We start from the raw sequence: 21,957 nt of genomic DNA on the forward strand, positions 1-21,957 counted from the left end.
ACAATTTCTATTCTAAAAGAATCCTTAGGTAGCCTCAGGTTCATCAGCCAGCCTGCATACAATTAATAAACTGGAATTTTAGCTAAGGTTTACAGTAGTTGCTGTAGAATTCAAGTACTTCCCTGATGGTATGTGTTCACATAACACTCCTGTGAGGCAGAAATGTGATGTTGATCCCTTTTTGGTTAAGGAGTGTAGATAGGTTAAGGTGGTGTGGCTAAAGTAGCAACTTGTTGCTCAGGTAGCAACTTGTTTGTTATGCAAAGTAATTGCACAGCCTGAAAACAGAAGAGTGAGGACAGAACCCTCAGCAGCTTAGTCAATGTACAGCTGTAGGAACTGGAGAATCTAAAAATCATGCTTTGTATGAATAGACCAATATGTATTTACATGAGGAAATACATTTCCATATACCTAAGTTCAGATATAGTTGGCATGTCCATGACTGATGTTTAGTGCTGCTTGGACTTCCCGAAGATCTTGAGCCTTCCCTGCTTCACTTCACTTTCTACTCAGAACAGGTCAAAATATCAAATGCATATATCTGCTCTTTGAACTCCATGACCTTTAAAGGTCCCTCCACCCCCAAATATGCTAGGATTCTTCAGAAACAGTACGTGTTTGTGGGCTTCCTTGCTTTTATTTTGTAGATGTCAAAAGTGGAAGAAGATGCAAATTCTTCTTATTTTATCTTTTACAAGCAGCAAGTGGTAGGAGCTACAGAAGTAGGAGGTGGTACCTTTAGAATCCTGGCAGTGACATCAATCTTTCCCTACAAAAAAGACACTTTGGTGCTGGAGCATGTCCAGAGAAGGACAACAAAGATGGTGAAAGGTCTAGAGCATGAGTCTTGTTAGGAGCCGATGAGGGAACTGAGGTTGTTCAGCCTGGAAAAAAGGAGGCTGAGGGGAGATCTTCTGGCTCTCTACAACTCCCTGAAAGGAGTTTGGAGCCGAGCAAGTTTTTTTCTCTTCTTCCTAGTAACAAGTGATAGGAGGAGAGGAAATAGCCTCCAGGGGAGGCACCAGGGGAGATTTAAGTTGAACATTAAAAGAAACTTCTTTACTTGATGGATTCTCAAACAGTGGAACATGTTCCCCAGGTAGGTGGTTGAATCCCTGGAGGTGTTTCAAAGGCACAGATGTGATGCTGAGGGACATGGTTTAACACCAGCCTTGGTAGAGTTAGAGAATGGTTGGACTTGATGTTAAAGGTCTTTTCCAACTGAAACAATTCTGCCATTCTATGGTTCTTATATTTCTGTCCTCATCTGACCACCTAGCTGTTGGAATGAGAGATGAAAGAGCTAACTCCCATTAAAGTTGTGCTGGGTGGAAGAGTGTGACCCACTAACCACTATCTCCTTTGAAAAAATGCATTCTGACTGGTCCCTGTCACCTTCCACATTGATAACAGAATGAAGTGTGTGCCATTGATACTAAAAGGTAAAATCAGAAACAGAAGAACCTCGTGATGTGCTTCAAGAGCAGGTAAATGCCCTCATGTTGGTAGATACACAGATGGAAATTTAGTATCCTCGAGATTCAGGTTATCCATCTGAGATGAAACTATGGCAACGCTTTTGATCTTACAACTATTCCATTGCCTAAATCCCCGAACTGTAGCAGATGAGTAAAGGTGTCTGGAAAGCTCTTACATAGTAGCAGACTGGTTTTTGTGAAGGAAAAAAAGCAACTTGTTAAAGATTTAAAAAGGAAAATTTGAGCTGAGTCTTTGTTCTGGACTCTTGTTGGATCTTGGTAAATGTTCAACTATTTTTACATCTCCCAGAATTCATTTTCATTCCCTGCAAATTATCTAGTTCCAGCAGGGACCACAAAACTTAGCATGTACTCAGCCATCCAGTTGAAAAATCCCTTCATTAAACTCCTCTGGTTTAAACTGATCTAAAGATCCAAGAGTTAGGGTTATTTTTCTTTGAAGCTGACATTTTGAAACCTCCTGAAAGCAAAGGGGTGTTAAAATAGATGATTTTTTTTTCTTTCAGTTTGTGTTACTGCTTTAACAATGTGAGATTTACTGCATTAAGTTCACATTTACATTCTAACTCAAACCTTAAATCAGTCTGCTGGAGTTGGATAGTTTTTGAGTGAGCATTCTTATTTATAAAATGCGAGTAAAAATTTGGGGCAAAGGGGGGAGATGGAGTCAGAATCCTTGTAAATTAAATGAATATGATGTTGTAGACCAAAGGATGTAATTAGCAAACACAAAAAGGGGTTTAGAGTTGGAAGGATGGAAGGAACTGTAAGAAACTCTTTTGTTGTGTGCTGTGGAGTTTTGGTGACTGGGGTTTGAAACATCTTCCCTCTCTTTGGTGGGCTATTTTCAATCCAGATCCCTTTGATGAATCTATGATTCTAATATGTGAGTTGCAGCATGGCCCCAGAAACAATTAAGTAGGAGTAGTGAACTTTAAGGATGAGAACCACCAAGGATGGATGAGAAAGGTTTCCTGGTGGACTCATGCCAGTTTCACCTCAGAAGCAATTCCTTCATGTGTCTATACTCACCATCCCTATCTATACTCATGAACATATAAAACCTGAGCACCCCAAGGAAAGAGCCAATGAGAAGATGATTGTTTGGCTCCTGATGCATTCCATAATCAGCATGACTGCTTCTAGATGTTGGTTTGTATCTTTTAGTAAGAGCTGCTGGAATAGTGCCCTTGCCAGTGCTCTGCATTTTTCTTGTTGGGGTAGCTATCAGAGGTCAGCGCAGTGCTTTGGGATCACTGAGATCATGCATGCTCTGTGGTAGTAATTTTATCATTCATTCTAACAAATCCCTTCTCTTTCAATGCAGGAATGGCTTAGAGCAGTCTTGAACCTTGTGTTGATTTTTATGTGGAATGATGCTTTATAAGCATTAGTATTGCTTACAGATTAACCTAGGTAGAGTTGTGAGTTCTTCCATCTCTTTTTTCTAGTCTAGTTTATTTTCCCTGTAATATAGTGCTTTTAGTAGAAAACTGAACAAATTAGAGAGAGACATGGACCTGCTGGAGTAGGTCCAGAGGAGGGTCACAAAGATGATCAGAGGGCTGGAGCACCTCCCTTATGGGGACAGGCTGCGAGAGCTGGGGGCTGGAGCAGGGTAATTAGATTGGATCTCAGGAGGAAGTTCTTCACAATGAGAGTGGTGAAATACTGGAACAGGTTACTGGATGGGTGGGTTGCCACCTCCGCTCTGCCAGTTACTGTGACTGCTGCTCAGAAAGAGGCATCCCAGGTTGATGATCATGAGTTAGGGGTGAGGTAGTGGTGACTAGAAGACCCTAAAAATATGTCATGGGAGCTAGAATGTTCCCTAATTTAGTTGCAGGTTTTTTTGTTTTGTTTTGTTTGACATTTTGGTTGGTTGGTTTTGTTTTTAACAACAAAAGCAGTTTGGGAATAACAGGTATTTTTTCTTTCCTCTCCATCATATTTGTGTTACAATGTCATTTTACCAAATTTTCAGGTATGTAATATTAACCTTTCTGAGTCTAAGAAAGGACTGTGTGTGTAAATACCAATGTGATTCCAATTCTTATGTATATTGGCAAAGCTCCTGCGATGATGCTTTACCTTTGACTTCATTTATTTTGCCTAAGTCTGTCAAAATGAGTTTAAGCTAGACTGGAAGACTCCTTTCTTGTGAAAATTCATATAGGTTCATTAAATTTTACAGTTCATTAAAAAAACTTAGTTGTGGAGTGGAGATCCTGGAATTAAATTTTCCATATACCTAGTACAAAAAAGGTGTTGTACTTGTCTCAATATATGTGAGTAGAACAGATTGAAATTACTTCTGGAAGCATTTTTGGACTCAAATATATCAATTCTAAAGGTAAAATGTACATTTACATGGATATTTTTGAAGCCTTGTGATTCCTCTTCCAGGCTTGTCTAAAGTAAACAGAGTTGCTCAGTAGCTGTTGCAGAAACTGTACTCTCTTGCATCGTGTTACTGCAGGGCTTCAGAGTGGTATACTTAATTTTACTGCAATTTTTGTGTGTTCTGTTCAAAGTCTGCCTAAGTCCCTTGCTTATGCAGACCCTTGTGGAGAGGACATGTGGCCCTGCTCTTACATGGTCATATTTCACAGAATCATAGAATTGTTTTGGTTGGAAAACACTTCTAAGATCATTGAGTCCAGCCATTGACTTAACGCCACCATGGCCATTAAAATATGTCAGGGATGGTGACTCCACACTTCCCTGTGCAGCCTGCTCCAATCCCTGATCACTCATTCAGGAAAGAAATTTTTCCTAATATCCAACCTAAACCTCCCCTGGAACAACCTGAGGCCGTTTCCTCTTGTTCCATCACCTGATACTAGGGTGAAGAGACCATCCCTCACCTGGCTCCAGCTTCCTTCCAGGGAGTTGTACAGGGCAATGAGGTCTCCCCTCAGCCTCCTTTTCTCCAGACTAAACAACCCCAGTTCCCTCTGCTGCTCCTCACCAGACCTGTTCTCCAGACCCTTCACCAGCTTTATTGCCCTTCTCTGGACACTCTCCAGAATCTCATTGTCTTTCTTGTAGTGAGAAGGCCATAGGTGAAAGCAGTGAACTTCTACTGTAATAAAAATTAGCATGACAGCAGAGAGAGTATTTCATCAGCAAATAGTGTTGCCAGTATAGCAGTAACTGTTGTTTTCTCTTCTAGGTGTTAAAATGGGTTGAAGAAGCAGTTCAAGCCTCCAAAGTGCATCTCTTGTCTACAGACCATTTGACCATGGCTGTCAATACTTGGCAGATCCCTTTTGATCCAAGTTTGAGAGAGGTCACAGTGTCCTTGAGTGGTCCTTCACCAGCAATTGAAATTCAGAATCCATTAGGTGAAGTAGTTTATACCTTCTTTTGTGATAGCAAAAAGTGAATGAGAGGGAAAAAATCACCTCTGCTGTGTCCACTAGGGAAGGTTGGATTTGTGATTGAGGATATTTTTAAACTTGATTTTATGTAAGAAATAAATGATCTTTGTATGGATGTGCTTCTGACATCTGAATTGTTCCAAATGTTCAGGTTTTTGACTTGGAGAAAACAGGGCATCCTCCTGTTCTGACCACCTCCATCTGCTTTCTTGCACCAAACTTGTGACACTTTTGTTTTTCAAATATTTATGTAGTCACTGAACTCTCAGTTAGGGGTTATGCATGATGGTTGGTTTTTTTATGTGGTGAAAGGTAAATCAAGGTCTGGATTCTTTGAATTATGAGAGCATTTGGAATCAAACCCTGCCTTGTGCCTATTCTATCTCCAGCTGAACCATGTGTGATGGGGAAAGCAATGGCAGATTCGGATGCTAATTAGTAGTTGAAGATGTTTTGAACAAATCTACTGTTTACTGTTATGTTGATGTCTTAGCAACCTGAAACAGCATTCCAGAAATAAACTGAGATCATGCTTTGTGTTCTCTGAATGGCTTTTGGCTAAGGATGTAGCTTAAGTTTTAGTATTTTGGAAATATTTTATGCACAAGATGGGTTCCCTGCAATATAATCTAGTCTGCTTTTGACTGAGGCATTCTTCTTTGTTTGCTTGAAAGATGTTTGCTCTCCAAACCAAGATACATGTGATGTGGTGCAATGTGAAGACTTGCACTCTCTTACTGATGTCTGTGATGTCAAACAGGCTGAATTCCCTGTGAGGATCTTGTATGCATTCCCACTCTTTACCACTGCCAGGAGAACCTGGCTTATCAATATTTTTACTTATGGGTTTTATCCCACTTGAAGTAGGTCTAGAGGCTGGAGGAGTGAGCAGGCTGGCAGCTGGCATCTAGGTTAGGGTAAGTCTGCTCTAAGATCTCCTTTGAGGGAGTTTGCTTCTGTGCTCCTTCTTTTCACTGAAAGCTGAGTATTTCCCATGGAGGACTTGTTTTACTTGCAGTTTCTGTGTTTCCTACAGCTCTGTTTGTTGCAGGCTGTATTAAATTTCCTAACTGAATGAAAAGAGTGAAAACAAATAAGCATTTTTAGTATTCTGGCAGAGAATTACAGGGAATTTTGAGTGTTCCAAATGTCATTGACTGCTCAGTATCAAGTTAGTCCCAAAAATACATGAGTACAAAAGAACAGTGTTCTATTTACTCTAGTTTTTAGGCAATACTGTATTTACTCAACACTCTCTTTACTTCCTGTTTTCCTAGGCAAGCAGATCAGTAAAGAATCAGGACTGAATGAGTTGTTAAATATCCATAACTCTGCAAAGGTGGTAAACATCAGAGATCCTGAGCCTGGAACATGGACAATTACGGTAAAGTTATTGCAGACATCACAAATAACCTGTCCTATAGCCTATGTAAGGGGGTTGTATAATGATTTAGTATCTTCACATTGTAGTTGTGGCCTCCTCTGGCCCTGCTCCACCAGGTCCATGTCTCTCCTATTCTGAGGACTCCAGCGCTGGCTCCAGCACTGCAGGTGGGGTCTCAGCAGAGTGGAGCATAGGGGCAGAATTGCCTTCATCCACCTGCTGCCCATGCTGCTGGGGATCAGCCCAATATGTGGTTGGCTCTGGGCAGTGTGCACAGTGCCAGCTTGTGTCCAGCTTTTCAGCCACAAGGCCTTCTCCATGAGGCTGCTCTCCTGAGGTGCTGTATGTGGAGTAACAATCCTTCTCAAAATACCTTTGTGCATGTGGCAGAGACACCACACACCTCACTGGGAACCTAGCTATAAAGGTGTCTTTCATGGGTGACTTCCCCTTCAAAAATGACAAGATAGTATTTACATTTCTAAACTGAGCAGGAGTGTTGATCTGCTGGAGGGGTAGGAAGGCTCTGCAGATAGATCTGGACAGGTTAGATGGGCTGAGGTCAGTGGAATGAGGTTTAACAAGACCAAGTGCCAAGTCCTGCACTTTGTTCACAACAACTCCAGGCTTTCTGGACCAGAAATGCTGAAAAACCTGATGCAGAGATGCCAACAAACAGGCAAAAGTTTGTATCCTGCTGGATTCAGTAACATCAGACATAATGGATATTGAGAGAACTCTTCTACAGTCAGTGCCTTAGTATTCAATTGTGTAGCTTGATGGAGTCTTGTTTTGCCGTTTGGGAGTGGAACAACTTGTCATTTTAGTATGCTAAATCATGGTCAGCTAACAGTATTAACCACTACTAAATCAACTGCAGAATGATCAGTCCAAAAAGATCCCACCTTAATGCATGAACAAATGTTAGTGTTCAGTAAAGTTCTGAAAGCACAGATTCAAATAATGTAAACCACACACCTGTGCTGCAGGAAGCCTCCAGCTGCCTTCATGTACCTCAGTTCTGAGGACATCAAACTTGTGCATCTGTATGTATTTTATAAAGAAGCTTTCCTTCCAGGTCTGCTGCAGCACCCTTGGTTTACAAGGTGACAGGGTCTTTTCAAAGAGCAATCACATGAGATGAGCCTGTGCACTTCCACAGCTAGCTGTGGGCCTAAATTTATCTGCTGCTCCTGTGGCTGAGACACCTACCAAGAGATGGGGCCTCAACAGGGAGTTGGGCTCATTTAATAGAAGACAGGCCATGAATACTGGGTTCACTTTTGGATCCCTCACTCCAAGAAGAACATTGAGGGGCCGGAGCATGTCCAAAGAAGGGCAGCGAAACTGGCGAAGGTTCTAGAGCACAGGTCTTGTGAGGACTAGCTGAGGGAACCGAGGCCTTTCAGCCTGGAGAAAAGAAGGCCGAGGGGTGCTCTGCAGCTCCCTGAAAAGAGGTTGGAGCCAGTGGGGGCAGTCTGTTTTCCCTAGTAACAAGTGATAAAACAAGAGGAAATGACCTCAAGTTGTGCCAGGGGAGGTTTAGACTGGACATTAGGAACAATTTTTTCCTCAAAAGTGTTGGGAAGCCCTTGGTGGAATCCCTGTCCCTGGAGGGATTTCGAAGTCGTGTAGCTGTGGTGCTGAGGGACATGGTTTAGTAGTGACCTGGAAATGCTGGGTTAATGGTTAGACTCAGTGACCTAAGCTATGATTCTATGACCTATTCTAGGATTTTGTTCCATGAAGTTTACTTTTGGTAAATCCCTCCCACACAGACCTGTACTATGGACTCCTCTTAAAAGATTTCCTGAGAGCAGTTTGGGAGGCATCCAGCATCTTGCAAATCACAATAACCTGCAAGTTTCAAGACAGCAGCACTGGAAGCTCTCATTCCTCCTCTTAAGCTCTTACCTGCTGTGTGTTTTCAGTTGAAATGGGGAGTGAGTGATGGAGAGGAAGCAATAAGGGAGGGGCCATCAGCTGCCTTCAGTTCTGTGGTTAATCAATAGGCCATAACTTCTTCAGCTGAGCAATGCCTTGAAGACTTCCCTGCTGTGTAGAGTTATCTCATCTGTGTGAACAAGAAAAGGAGAGAAGAAAAAAAAGGCATTTTGGGCAAGAGCCATAATTTCCTCATGTCTTTTTCTGTGGATTGTTTACTCGGCTTTAGTCACTGGCTTGTTCTGTTTGCACTAAGGTTTTAAGGCTGTGACTGAAGACTTAAAAAACTTCTCACAAAGTTTATTCATGTCATAAATTCTTTATACAGATACCCAAAGCTATAAAAAGAAAACTTTACCACTGAGTTTGTCTAATGAAGCTTTAATTGCCAATTAACACTCGATAACATGAGTTGTTTGGCAGACTGAGGTATTTCTTTGTATTGTTAGCAGCTGGTTTGTATCAGAAAGGCTTTAGTGGGGAGGTTTTGGTGGTGGAAGGCTAAGCAAATAGAAGCAAGTAAAGGCTGTTTAAATCAGATAGACATCGATTTGTCACAGTGTCTAAATGGCTGTCCCTAGGCTGTTGGCTGTGAGAAACAACTATTTAATTGAATATTCACATACAGTGTTCCCAGAGGTGGTTACTGAGCTGAAGGAATCATGTACTTGAGAATGGATCAGATAATGCTCTCTGCACAGGTAAAGCTTGGTGGAATGATTTCATGCCAATACTGATTTTTAGTTCACACTACAAGTCTCATGTGTTGTGTCATCTCCCAGAACAAAACCTCAGAGTAGCTTCTACTAACTGCAGATTGATCTTGGCATCAGATAGCTTAGATATCATTCTTCACAGCCTTTTGATCTTTATTTTGTCCTTCTATTCTGGTTGAAATTGCCCATGGGTCTGTGAAAAAAAACCTACTTACTCCAGGCTCATTGCAGCAGTTGTTTGGGTTTTTTTGCTCGCTTTTTTCCTAACACCTGGAAGCTGTAGGATAGGTGAGAACAAAAAGCCTTGGGTTCCTGTGCAGTCTTGGCAAGTAGCAGATTTTCTTTTCTTTCTCATCACAGAATGGAAGAAAGTGACTTAAAGAAGGTAACTCAAAATAATTTTAAGATTGAGAACCTGCATAAATGCACCTGTACCCTCAAACATAGAAAAGCAAAGGCTTTTCCAGAGTGGGTGGTTCATTTCTTGCTAAATTTGGCCAGAATAACAAGGTGGGTGGTGGAGAGCAGAGGTCAGAGGTAATTCTGCACTCTCTGCTTTCCACTGAGACCTTGGCTGGAAAAGAGAAGAACCTTTAATACACAGGATTGATTGAGCTTGGTCTGTGCTTGGCGCTTGTTGGATGATACGCAGTGCCAGTGGTGCTTTTGTGTGCCTCATGGGTAGAATGAGTTTTGTGTACATCTCAGAAGGAAGCTTACTAATAAATGAAAAGGTGCAATGCTTAGTGAACTATTTATTTCCAGTGCTCCAATATCAGTAAAAATGTTACACTGATCCTTCCGTTGACTTGTGTTTTATTTGCTGTTTTATAGTAATCTTTGTAATGGTCAAAATCCTTCAGTTTCCCATTGCAGTCACTGGCATGCGACAAGCACTGGTGGTTCCTGTGTGTTTCCCCAGTTGTTGCTTTCTGCTGATACTGCAATTGTAGTGTCCAGTATGTAAAAGTAAAGCTTTATTAAAGGTGTTTTTATGTACAGTTTCTGACATAAACCTCCTTTCTGCCTGAAAGCTGAAGTCTGTCCACTGAACTCAGTGGCTGGCTCAAAGCTGTTGCAGTCCCTGAACTGCTCCTCATGCACGTGGTCTCTGTTGCCCTTTCAGACTTCAAGCAGCGGTCGGCACTCCGTTCGGATCACAGGGCTCAGCACTATCGACTTCCGAGCTGGGTTCTCTAGGAAGCCAACCCTAGACTTTAAAAAAACATCCAGCAGGCCAGTGCAAGGTTTGTTTCCATTTCAGTCCATGCTAAGCAGTAACTGGTTTTGAGCCCCCAAAAGTAGAACTTATGATGGTCTCTCAGATGAATTTTGAGATAAATCCAGGGTTGCTATTGGTTGGTTTTTGAGCCTTGAATTTGTGAGACCACATTATGGGTGGGGTTTTGTTTTCTTATTAGCTTGAGCTTTTTATGCCTGTTAATCCAGATTTTTTTAACTGTGAAATACCTCAAAATTACAATGCTTTCTCTGTTGCTTTTGGAGCTTCAGAAGACACCTTTGGCTGTGGGGCAAAGTGAGGGGTTAATAAAGAGGCTGCTATTTCAGAAACACCTGTTGGAAATGAGTAATTTAACCCCCATCAGCCTTGTGTCTCCTGACAGCTAATCAGCAGAGCACAGTTTAGCATAACCTCAGGTTTTGCTGCTTAGCAAGGGTTGAAACTGAATGGTGCATTCATGGGGTAATGAGCCATACCTGTGGAATTTAACCTTTCCTTCCCCCCCCCACTTATTTATTTTTCTTAACACTTAAAATAGCACTTATTTCATTATTTTTTTTCTCTAGGGATTCCTACCTTTGTTCTGCTGAATACCACAGGGATCTTTCTTCCAGCAAGAGTAGACAGGCTGGAACTTCTGAGCATTACAGGGGAGCTTCTTAAGACCTTGCCTGTGAAATACTATCCTGACAGAAAGCCCTATGGACTGTGGAATATTTCTGACTTCATTCCACCAGATGAAGCTTTTTTTGTTAAAATCACTGGCTATGACAAGGATGATTACCTTTTTCAGAGAGTCTCAAGTGTTTCATTTTCTAGTATTACTCCTGGTAAGAGATTTCAGCTTGATTTGAATTTGAATGTGTATTTGACATATTTGTCTCCTATGAGGACAGACTGAAAGAGTTGGGGCTGTTCAGTCTGGAGAAAAGAAGGCTCCAAGATGACCTTATTGTGGCCTTCCAGTATCTGAAGGGGGCCTACAAGAAGGCTGGGGAGGGACTTCTCAGGATATCAGGTAGTGATAGGACTAGGGGGAGTGGAATGAAGCTGGAGGTGGGGAGATTCAGGCTGGACATGAGGAGGAAGTTCTTCACCATGAGAGTGATGAAGCCCTGGAATGGGTTGTCTAGGGAGGTGGTTGAGGCCCCATCCCTGGAGGTGTTTAAGACCAGGCTGGATGAGTCTCTGGACAGCCTGATCTAGTGTGGGGTGTCCCTGCCCATGGCAGGGGGGTTGGAACTAGATGATCCTTGTGGTCCCTTCCAACCCTGACTGATTCTACATCTGTATCAGTTAGGACTGACATTTAGTATCTTTATCTAATCTGTACAAGTACTTTCTGTGCTGTTTCTTCCCAAACCAATCTATCTCTAGATTGTGATGGACAAATTAATGTTGTTATTTAGTAAGTACATCTTTATCAGAAATGGCATTTCCTTTTCATCAAAGGGAAAGATAGGATTTATGCTACCTGTTAATTAATAATCTTTTGGGGACCATTTGTTTTCTTCAGATGCTCCAAAAGTTACAATGCCCACCATGACTCCAGGATACTATTTACAGCCAGGATCTGTTCCTTGCCATGTAGAAAGTCTTATACCTTTTACCCAGCGGTTTACTAAAAATGGAGTAAAACTAGGAGTGGATCAGTTCTTCAGGTAAGTAGGGACCTTTTGTTTCCCAATCCTGTTTTTAGTTCCTATTTATATTCTATGATTTCTATCAATTGTTCAATATTACATACTGCTTATAACCTTTTGCTTCCATTCTGTTATTTTAGGTGATATTAATTAGGGAGAGATTTATAATGTACATGTATGCACATATTTGAGGAGGATGTCCACTTTGTATAGATGATTAGCATGGGCAGCAGGTCCAGGAAGGGGATTCTGTGCCTCTGCTCTGCTGAGATGCCACCTGCGGTACTGGGGTCAGCTCTGGAGTCCTCAGCACAGCAGAGAGAGGGACCTTTTGGAGTGGGGCCAGAGGGGAGGCCACAGCAATGATAGGAAGGCTGGAAGCTCTCTGCTGTGAGACCAGGCTGAGAGAGTTGGGGTTGTTCAGCATGGAGAAGAGAAGGCTCCAGGAGGACCTTTTCATGGCCAAAAGTATTTGAAGTGGGCTACAGGAGAGCTGGAGAGGGAATTTTTATAAAGGCATGGAGTGACAGGACCATGGGTAATGGCTTTCAACTGGAAGCAGCTTGATTTAGGAATTTAGATATTAGGAAGAAATTTTCCCTATGAGGGTGGAGAGGTACTGGAACAGATTGCCCAGAGAAGTTGTGGAGGCTCCAAGCCTGGAAGTGTTGAAAGCCAGGAGGCCTTGAGCAAGCTGGTCTAATAGGAGGGGTCCCTGCTTGTCTGGGGGGTTGGTGGTCTTTGGGGCCCTTCCAATCCAAACCATTCTATGATTTGGGTAAATAAATGACTTGATGCTGAAATGTGCTAAGTTACTCCAATAAGGCATGCTGTAAAGACTCGTGTGCAGTTAGTGCTTTTTAGAGTCTGTGCCAAGGTGTGCAGCAGATGCCTTGAGGTGTGTGTTATTCACTGCTGCCATGTGTTCAGTATTTTCCACTGGCCAAGTCTCTGTTTGCCATGGTATTCCACTCTGGACATATTTCCTTGTATTCTTCTGTTCTGAAGGCTTCCATGTTGGCATAGAGCAAAAATCAGGAATGAGGAAGAACAGAGTTGCATAACTTAATTTTAAAAACACTTTCATGGAAAAGAGAAGTCTCTCACATTTCCCTTGGAAGAAACACTGTAGTGTTGGTAGTTATGCCATGCCTGTTTGCCAGCACTGCAGGGGAAGATGTCCTAGGTTTGGTGTGTGATATACAGGATATCTAGAGTAAGTATAAAGTAAGAGAGAAGTGGGAAGCCATTTAAGGTCACTATAGGCTGTTCTCAGGGGTAGTTGCATTGCCTGTCTCATGCTGCTATAGCAGTGAATTTCCATGCCTACTCCAAGTCTGTTTTATTCTATCTGTCCTTTACAGGTTGATAAATCAATCTATCCAGCCAAACAAAAGAGAGACAAAGGCTTCTCTAATTCAGTGCTTTTCCCATAACATGGGAAGACTTGCCAAGATTATGGTGGATATTTTAGCACCCATCAGTTTTGTTTATGCACCATAGCAACACGCCACAGGGAGCACTGGGACACTGCAGAACCACCACTGTTTTGCTCATTTGTGTCCTCATCTGCGTGTCTGTTGCACCATTAGTTGTACAAGATGTGGATTTGTGCCTTGAGAAGCAGTCAGAATGTTTGTTTTTAAGCAGCCAGCAGTGTAGTTATGCTTTTAGTCTCTTATGTACTTGAACACTGTGTGTGATACATAGGTGGTGTTACTGCTTTGCCCTTCCTATAGTTTATAGAAAACCTGCTGGTATTTCTCTGGATTCCTTTTATGTTATCTTGCTCACACCTCTCCTGTATCAAGCCCTCCATTTTCAGTCTTGAATCCATCAGTTCTGCTTCTCTCTGTGTTGTGCTGTGTATTTTTGCGTGGTTAGGCAGTCAACATGCAGTTGTAGATTATTGTAGTTATTGTTGATATGTTCAGAGGTGCAGCTTGCAGAGCAGAAGCTGGTCATCTCCCTACTGATCCTTCACATTTTGCTGCATTGTAAATGTTTGGGATGGTCTCTACAGCACAGAGAACTGCCTGGATGTAGTCATCTTGTAGACAGGGTAGATGCTGTTGCCCCCTCAGCTGTGTGAACCCAACAGTGGGTTTGCATATAGAGGGAAAAGCAGCCTGTATCTGGTAAGGGATGGGCTCTCCTTTATGTGTAGTCCCTTTTTGTGCCTGGGAGTTTGAGATGTTCAGTCTGGGAGGATGAGTCACAGGTTTGGCTTTACAGGGAAACTCGTTGGCATTAAAGAAGGGTGTCTTCTCAGGTAGTAAATGCAACAGGAGAGTGCCAGAAACTGTTTTAATGACTGCGGATACATTAGATTTAGTTACTGTCAGACAACTGTTGACTGTTAAAAGCAGTTGCCTGTTAAAGGCACATTTATAATGTGCAGGGGAGAGATTCTGCACCAACTTAATACTTGAAAGAATCCTGACAATGGTTATGCTGTTTCTTGAAGTAAAATGCATAAAGCTAGGTCCAATTTAATTTATCAGAGGGTCTAGATTTCCTCTTCATTATTGTGAGAACTTCCTAAAAGTCTGCAGTCAGTCCTTGTACCTCTTGATTCCTTCAGGAATTTAGCGAGTGTGCCCTTTTCTTCCTCCAGAGAATCATCCAGTATGAGCTGGGAAATTGCCATGGTCTCCTTGTCTGATGAAGGCTTCTATGAATGCATAGCAACCAGCAGTGCAGGAAGCGGCCGTGCACAGACATTTCTGGATGTGTCAGGTGGGTCGAGGTCCATCAAGTGTGCTAAAACATCCTGCTAGAACAGAGAATGGAGCATTTGGGGCTACTAAAATATATTTCCATTACTAAGGGTGTTGTGCTTTTTCTCACCCAAGTACATGAGTGTGCTGATGTTTTTCAACACATCTGTTTTAAATACTTATCTTGGATTTGTTTTAATTAGTTCCCTCCACCAGGTGGGCTTGCAGAAAAGACATGGCCTGTAGAAGCAGCAAATGGAACCTCAAATTTCAATTGTTCTCATTTTAATTTCAACCTGTAGTAGCAATTACCTTTACTCAATTGTGTGTATGTGTTTTTCTGAGAGATGAGGAACTACCAAAGCAGCATTCAAAAGTTTGGGTTTTCTTAAACAACATTCAGTGAATGATTGTAATTTTTGAATCATAGAACTGTTTAGGCTGTAAAAGACCTTCAAGATCATCAAGTCTAACTGTTAATCCAGCACTACCAGGTCACCACTACTCCATGTTCCTCAGCTACACCGCTCTGAAATCCCTCCAGGAACTGGGACTCCAACACTGCTGTGAAGTTTTTGCTTGTTCTATGATTTATTAGCAGGGAGAAGAGACCAACCCTCACCTGGCTCCAACCTCCTTTCAGGGACTTGTAGAGAGCAATGGAGTCTCCCCTCAGTTTTTCTCCATGCTAAACAGCTCCAGTTCCCTCAGCTGCTCCTCACAAGGCTTGTGCTCCAGGCCTTTCACCAGCTTTGTTGCCCTTCTCTGGACACACTACAGCACCATGATGCCCTTCTGGGATGGGGGGTGTGGAGGGCTTTCATGTAATGTGGAGTGGTGGAAATCTTTTTTACTACCTTGACTGTAGGAAAAATCAAGAAGAGCAGCTTATTTATGTCTGCGGATGGGTAGATGAAACCCAAATTTTGTCACTTCATTTTTCACAGGTGCTGTGGAGTCTGGAGGAAAGGGTAAAATAATTCCTATTTTGAAACACAAAGCCATTAGCTGTAGCCTTCTGTTTGTGTTGGTCAGCCATGTGTCATGCAGAAGTGTAAGCTATTGCTCCTCTCTAGGGAAACCACTGCAGCTGAATCAGTTCATTTAGAGTGGCAGTGAGGATGGCAGAGCTCAGAACAGCAGCTGGAATTCTGCCTCAGGCTTTTGTGTAACTATTTGACATCAAAGTAGCCTTGTAATTTATCTCCTGTAGTAGTTAATTCAGGTTGGCTTCATAACCTGGGTTATGAATTGTAGAATCACAAAGCAATTTGGGCTGGGGGAACTTTGGAAGTAACCTACTGCAGTTCACAGCTCAAAGCAGAATTAACTTCCAAGCTTGATTGCATTTCTGAGGAATTCATCCGATCAAACTTTGAGCCTCTCCAAGGATAAAGATTTCACAAGTTCCACAGGCAGCCTTCAGTGCTTAACTACCCATTAGAAACTAGAAAAGTATTTTGCATGTCTAGTCAGAATTTTCCCCTCTGTGTTTTGACCACAGACTCTCATCTCTCTTTGGCTTTTTTTTTTTTGGTGTGTGTGTGTGCTGTGAGAAGACTCTGACTCTGTATTCCCTGAAATAACCCACTCTGTAGTTGAACAGTTCTTCTCTTTTCCAGGCAAAGGTCTTCCTTTCCCTGCAGTATGACAAGTTCAAAGAAACCACTGTGATACCATTGGTTCCATGCAAGGCAATATTTGTACAGAAACAGCCCTCTTAGAATCATAGAATTGTTTTGGTTGAGAACAGACCTCTGAGACCATTGAGTCCAACCATTCTCTATCTCCACCAAGGCTGATGCTAAACTGTGTCCATCACCACCATATCCCTGCATCTTTTAAATGCCTCCAGGAATGGGGATTCAACCTGGGGAGCCTGTTGTAGCTTTTAAGAACCCTTTCAGTGAAGGAAGTGGGTTATCATTTACGCTTTTACACAAACTGGTAAATTTGAGGAGACCAATATCCTTTTAGTTGTAGAAAGTACTCATAGAATAAGGCAGTTATATCCATGCTTACCCAAGCTTAACTAGACCACTCATATATTGTCTATGAAAGTCCTTCAGGCAGATGGGGCATTCCTAGATGCTTGTTTTAAACTATGTTTTGGAGAACAAGAAGCTTATATTCTGTCCCAGAAGTTGTGGGAACAAAGATTCTTGGTCTGGAATTGCAGAATCATTTTGGTTGGAAAAAGCCTTTAAGATCAAGTCCAAACGTTCACTAACTCTACCAAGTCTGGGGCTAAACCACATCCCTCAGCACCATATCTCTTCATCTTTTAAGCACATCCACCTCTCTGGGGAGCCTGTTTCAGTGTTTGAAAGCCCTTTCTGTGAAGTAGTTTAATCTAATATATGATCTAAACCTCCCGTGGTGCAACTTGAGCCTATTTTTTCTCCTCCTATCACTTGTTACTAGGGAGAAGAGACCAACACCCACCTGGCTACAACCTCCTTTCAGGGAACTGTAGAGAGTTAGAAGTAGTTGTAGAAGTTACAGCCATGCTTCCAGGGAAAACTGAAAGAGAACCCTAACTTTTTCCTTGTGATACTGGTAGCACTTTAAAGTCAAGAGTGATGAGGGGAAAAATTCCTGTATCCTCTTATTTACAGAGCACTGAGAGAGCAACTGAGACTGACTCACTATGTAAACATCAGTAATTAGTTCTGTCTTGAGCCATGCAGAGGATTAATGTGAGGGAGATGCTTTGAAATCCTTGTATACAAATATTTGGAAGAAAATTACTTGAAATGTCTTCATTAAGCAAAGTAAACAATCTGTTCAAGCCTCCTTAGTTTGCCCAGCTGACAGACAGAGTATCACAGATAATCCATCTTGTCAGCTGCTGTGTGAAAAGTATTGGAGTTGTGCCAACATTTTCTAGCTTCAGAAAAAGCAAACACTTGAGTTTGCCTTTGTCTTACTGATGTTAAATCTTTAAAATACCAAATGGCTTGTTAGGTTTTTGCAGGCTCCTTAACTGAAGTACCAGTGAAGAAGTGCTCTGAGTTCAGCTTGGAGTCTGGCTGGGGGTTGCTCTGTGCGTGTACACTGTTGGGGTAAGGGGCTGGTATCATCCAAAAGATGTGCCCCACCAGGCTGGTAATCAAAAGACAGGATTTGGGTTCTATGCTGGCCTTCATCTCTCTCTGTTTTTTGTTTAACTAATACACTTGGTGAGATGCCCATGGAAAGGATTTGTCTTTTCTTCCAACCAATCCTAAGCCTAAACTGTAGAGGAGGAACTCCATTCTATGTAAGCAAGTGTAGCTTTTCTTGCTTCTCCTCTGCATGTGTTAAAATACCCAGTTCTGGTAATAAAGGTGATTGCTGTCAGGGGCAGTGTTTGTGTGGGAGCAGAGCTGCACACCCAGCATGCAGAGTGAGTGATCCACTGCTATGCAGAGACAGAAGAACAGAGTTGTTTTGATTGGAAGAGACTTCAGATCATCGAGTCCAATAATTAACACAGCACTGCCAGGTCACCACTAAACCATGTCCCTCAGCACACATCTAGATGTAGCATAAAGCTTGTGAACCTCATCTGTGACCCCATCTGAGACTTAAAGTGAGGAGGAGTTATGACTGCCCCTGAGCTTAGAAGTAACTTTCACTCCTAATAAATACAGACTTTTTAATTCCCTGCTATCCTCACAGCTCTCCCAGCTGTCATATTTCTGCTAAAGCATCCCACAAAGAACATTATTCATTGTAAACTTTCCTTTTTCACAAACTATATATGCTTTTAATATATATATATATATGCTTGTAATGTGTCAATTGATATGTAGTGTATTTTTGTTCTCCAGCATTTACATGTTGTCTCCTTTATCTGTGCCCTTCAAAGAAGGCTTGGGCTAAATGATCTTTAAAGATCCCTTCCAACCTAAACCATTCTGTGATTCTAAGCATCAAAGTTACAACATAAAGTACTACAGAGAGGATGGAAAAGATTAGAAATCTACCTAAGATTGCAGTGGAAACTGTTAAGGGGTGTCATAAGTGGCTGCTGCCTAGAGCAGCTCCAGCCCAGGAATTGTTCCTGCCTTGCTGTTGGAGTTCAGTCCCATGAACTCAAGGGACCTGAGAGTCTTGGTCCCAAAACTTGGAAACTGCTGCTTCTGCTTTCATGTTTACACGTTTGTTAGTGGTGAAGCTGAGCAGGTATTGCAGACACAGAGGGCAACAGTGATGCAGCCAGCTCCACATGCTGCCACAGACAGGAGGCTGCCTTCAGCAGCAGCTATGTGTAGGATTTTTTGCACTGCATGGAAGAGCTACCTCCCATCCTTCTTACTGGATGTAAGGATTGAAACTCTCTAGTGAGAGCATACATGCACTGCTTTCTAGAGCCACATGTGTGTTTGCAGATCATCTGAGTACTGCCACACCCCTCTGTTTCCCCAGTACCTCTGTCCAGATCCTCTTGCCAGCTGTTCCAGCTTGAAGTCTGCTAACAAATTTGCACACACCAATTTTGGGGAAGGTCCAGATTTGCTCCAGATTCTTGCCTGCTCCAGTAGCTGGTACTCAGACTCTGGTCCCACAGTGCTACACCCTGTGGTCTAACTCCAGTAGCTGGCACCCAGTCCACTCACACTGGTCCCCACAGTAGCTGGCAGTTAGTTCTTGCAGGACACACAGAGAGAAGGAATAGGAAGTGAGCTGATACGGTGTGGTGGTTTTAGGCTATGCCTTTAAAATTTAGTTACAGATTTTGAGCAGAAAAGTAGAAAAATATAAATAAATCACTATTGGGTGTAAAAAGGATAACTAAAGATTATTCTAAACAAATTCATTGGAGAAATATCTGCTGTAAGATTGGCTGTACCAAAACAATTCTTTCTCTTTTCTGATCTCTTCTGTGCTTGCTTTGCTCAGGAGAGATTAATCTGCTTTTTGGCTGACCTTGGCTGCGTTGTTTTAGTTAAGTCTAACCCCTGCTTTCTCTCTTCTCCTTTCTCTCTTGGGATGGGGGTGGCAGGGGGGCAGTGGAGTTGCTTCCCTGGTCTCTGACTGGGGGGGGTTTGTGTTGTTTGCTAATTGTAAATAGCTGTATAATACTGTAAATACTGTATATTTTGCACATATTCTTTGCATTCCATTGTAGAGCGTAGTTGTGCTTGTAAATACAGCTTCCATTGACTTCCAGCTGAGTTGGTCTGATAAAGTTAATGTTGGGGAGGCAGAATTTCAACCCATCACATACAGACAGTGGATTTATTGGGAAGACAAGACAGACTGGTGATCAGGAGCAGGCAGAGTACTAACGTGCCACAGGCTCCTTTGATATCCCTTTTTGCCTCCCCCTTTGCTTCTCACTAATTCACTTCCTCTTCAGATTCTTCCATCACTCTGCATGGTTCAACAGCTTCCCTGCCATATCTGGAACCCACTGGGTTTGTGTCTGTACCAGTAGCAAAGTCTAAGTTGGCCTAACTTTGAAATGCTGCTGGTTGCTCCTTGACAGCCCGTAAATTAGCATCTTCTGACTTGGTTTCATTGTTGCTGTAAGAAGAAGTTGCTAGTGACATGTTCTTTTTCATACACAGCATGTAAAAATCTGGTGTGTAGTTCAGATTCCACCTCAGAGATCAGACTGTGGGACCTGGTGGTGTTTGCTGTCTCTTCCTTTTCTTGCTGTGGTACTCTTGACTTTCCACAGGGCAAGATGAGCTCAAATACCACAGTAACACAGTCCTGTATCCTCTCTCATACATGATGTGAGCTTCCATCCTATGTGATACAGTAGTTTCGACCTAAATCAGGTGTGTTCTTATGATGTAAGCTCCTGTCAGGTAGCATCAGGAAACTGGGATTCTGCCCTGGGTTCTGCATCAGCCATGTCTAAGGCACAAGTCTTGTGAGGAGCAGGGAGGGAACCCAGAGTTATTTAGCCTGGACAAAAGGAGCCTGAATGGAGACCTTCTGGCTCTCTACAATTCCCTGAAGGGAGGTTGGAGCCAGAAGGGGGTCAGTCTCTTCTCCCTAGTAACAAATCCTATCACAAGAGAAAATGGCCTCAAGTTGCACCAGGGGAGGTTTAGGTTGGACATGAGGAAGAATTTCTTTTCTGCAAGAGTGGTCAGGCTTTGGAACAGGCTGCCCCTTGGAGAGATTTGGTGCTGAGGGACATGGTTTAGTGGTGACCTGCCAGTGCTGAGTTAATGGTTGGACTTAATGATCCTAAAGGTCTCTTCCAAACAAAACCATTCTATGATTTTAAAGATTAAACCAATATTAGTTTGTGTGTTGGGTTTTTTTACACTGTATTGTACTGAAGTTATTTACCAGGAATGCACCCATGAAGTAATAGTTCCCAAATCATTCTCCTATGGTTTTGCTCTTTTTTCTGCACAGAGCCTCCACCCATGATTCAGGTTCCAAATAACATCACGGTTGTCCCTGGTGAAGCAGCCATCCTGACCTGCCTGACATTAAGCACTGTGCGTTACAACCTCACCTGGCATAGGAATGGCAGGGATGTGAGGCTTACGGAGCCCCTGAGGATGAGGATGATGAGCAACCTGTCTTTAGAGGTGAAGGCTGTAAAGCTCACAGATGCTGGCAAGTATGACTGCATTGCTGCTAATGAGGGGGGATCCACCACAGCATCTGTTTTCCTTACAGTGCAAGGTAAGGAGGAAGCTGCATGTTAAGCCTGGTGTGGTTTATGTTTTCTTTGTCTTGTGAGCTGTCTCTTTTAGTAACTTCTGTATGTTATTTTATGTTTTTAAACACCCCCCACCACTCCCTGGTATTTGTATCCAGCCTCTACTTTGAGAAATTTTATGGGCTGGCTATGTGGAATATTTTTGATAGCATAGTACTTCTGATTTTTTCTATGTATTTTCTTCTTGTATCTGTTTTATAGTGCTAAGGTAAAAACTCATCATGATTTTGAAAAGGACCAGATTTGATGTAGGCAAGGACATGAAAAATCTGTCAGGACTGGGACAGCATGGGTGAGACCAAACAAGGTCTAGATCTGTGCTGTTGCTTCATGCTAGCAACAAATTTCATAGAATCATAGAATGGTTTGGGTTGGAAGGGACCTTGAAAATCATCTAGTTACAACCCCCTCACCATGGACAGGGAAACTTACCACTAGACCAGGTTGCTCAAGGCCCTGTCCACTGTGGCTTGGAATACTTCCAGCCTTGGAGCCTCCGCAGCTTCTCTGGGCAACCTGTTCCAGTGCCTCTCCAACTGTTAAATTTCTAGCAAGGATGAATGTAAAAAGCCATGAAAAAAACTCAAATTCCCCATGCTTTTGAAAAAAATTAGTTTGAAATTCTGCAGGATTTTTTTCCATGGAGGCACTCAAGTGTGTCAAAGGCATCCAGAGAAGAGCTCCGCCTGGGATCTAGTTTTTCCCCCCTGTAGCTGCCTGTAGAGCAGCTGGGAGCTTTAACA

The 21,957-nt window shown here is 42.5% G+C and overlaps 1 protein-coding gene across 1 annotated transcript in view; it reads left to right on the top strand.

The window, feature by feature from the left end:
• The window catches only part of HMCN1 (hemicentin 1), a 207,908-nt gene that overhangs the window by 47,827 nt on the left and 138,124 nt on the right, over positions 1-21,957 (top strand). Inside the window, exons 5-11 of the mRNA XM_009902656.2 lie at positions 4,678-4,849; positions 6,163-6,269; positions 10,056-10,176; positions 10,739-11,002; positions 11,689-11,833; positions 14,433-14,554; positions 20,902-21,177. Coding sequence (XP_009900958.2) covers positions 4,678-4,849; positions 6,163-6,269; positions 10,056-10,176; positions 10,739-11,002; positions 11,689-11,833; positions 14,433-14,554; positions 20,902-21,177 — 1,207 coding nt within the window. The remainder of the gene's footprint in view (positions 1-4,677; positions 4,850-6,162; positions 6,270-10,055; positions 10,177-10,738; positions 11,003-11,688; positions 11,834-14,432; positions 14,555-20,901; positions 21,178-21,957) is intronic.

Source organism: Dryobates pubescens, chromosome 11 (genome assembly GCF_014839835.1).
Source record: "Dryobates pubescens isolate bDryPub1 chromosome 11, bDryPub1.pri, whole genome shotgun sequence".
NCBI classification, from domain to species: Eukaryota; Metazoa; Chordata; class Aves; order Piciformes; family Picidae; genus Dryobates; species Dryobates pubescens.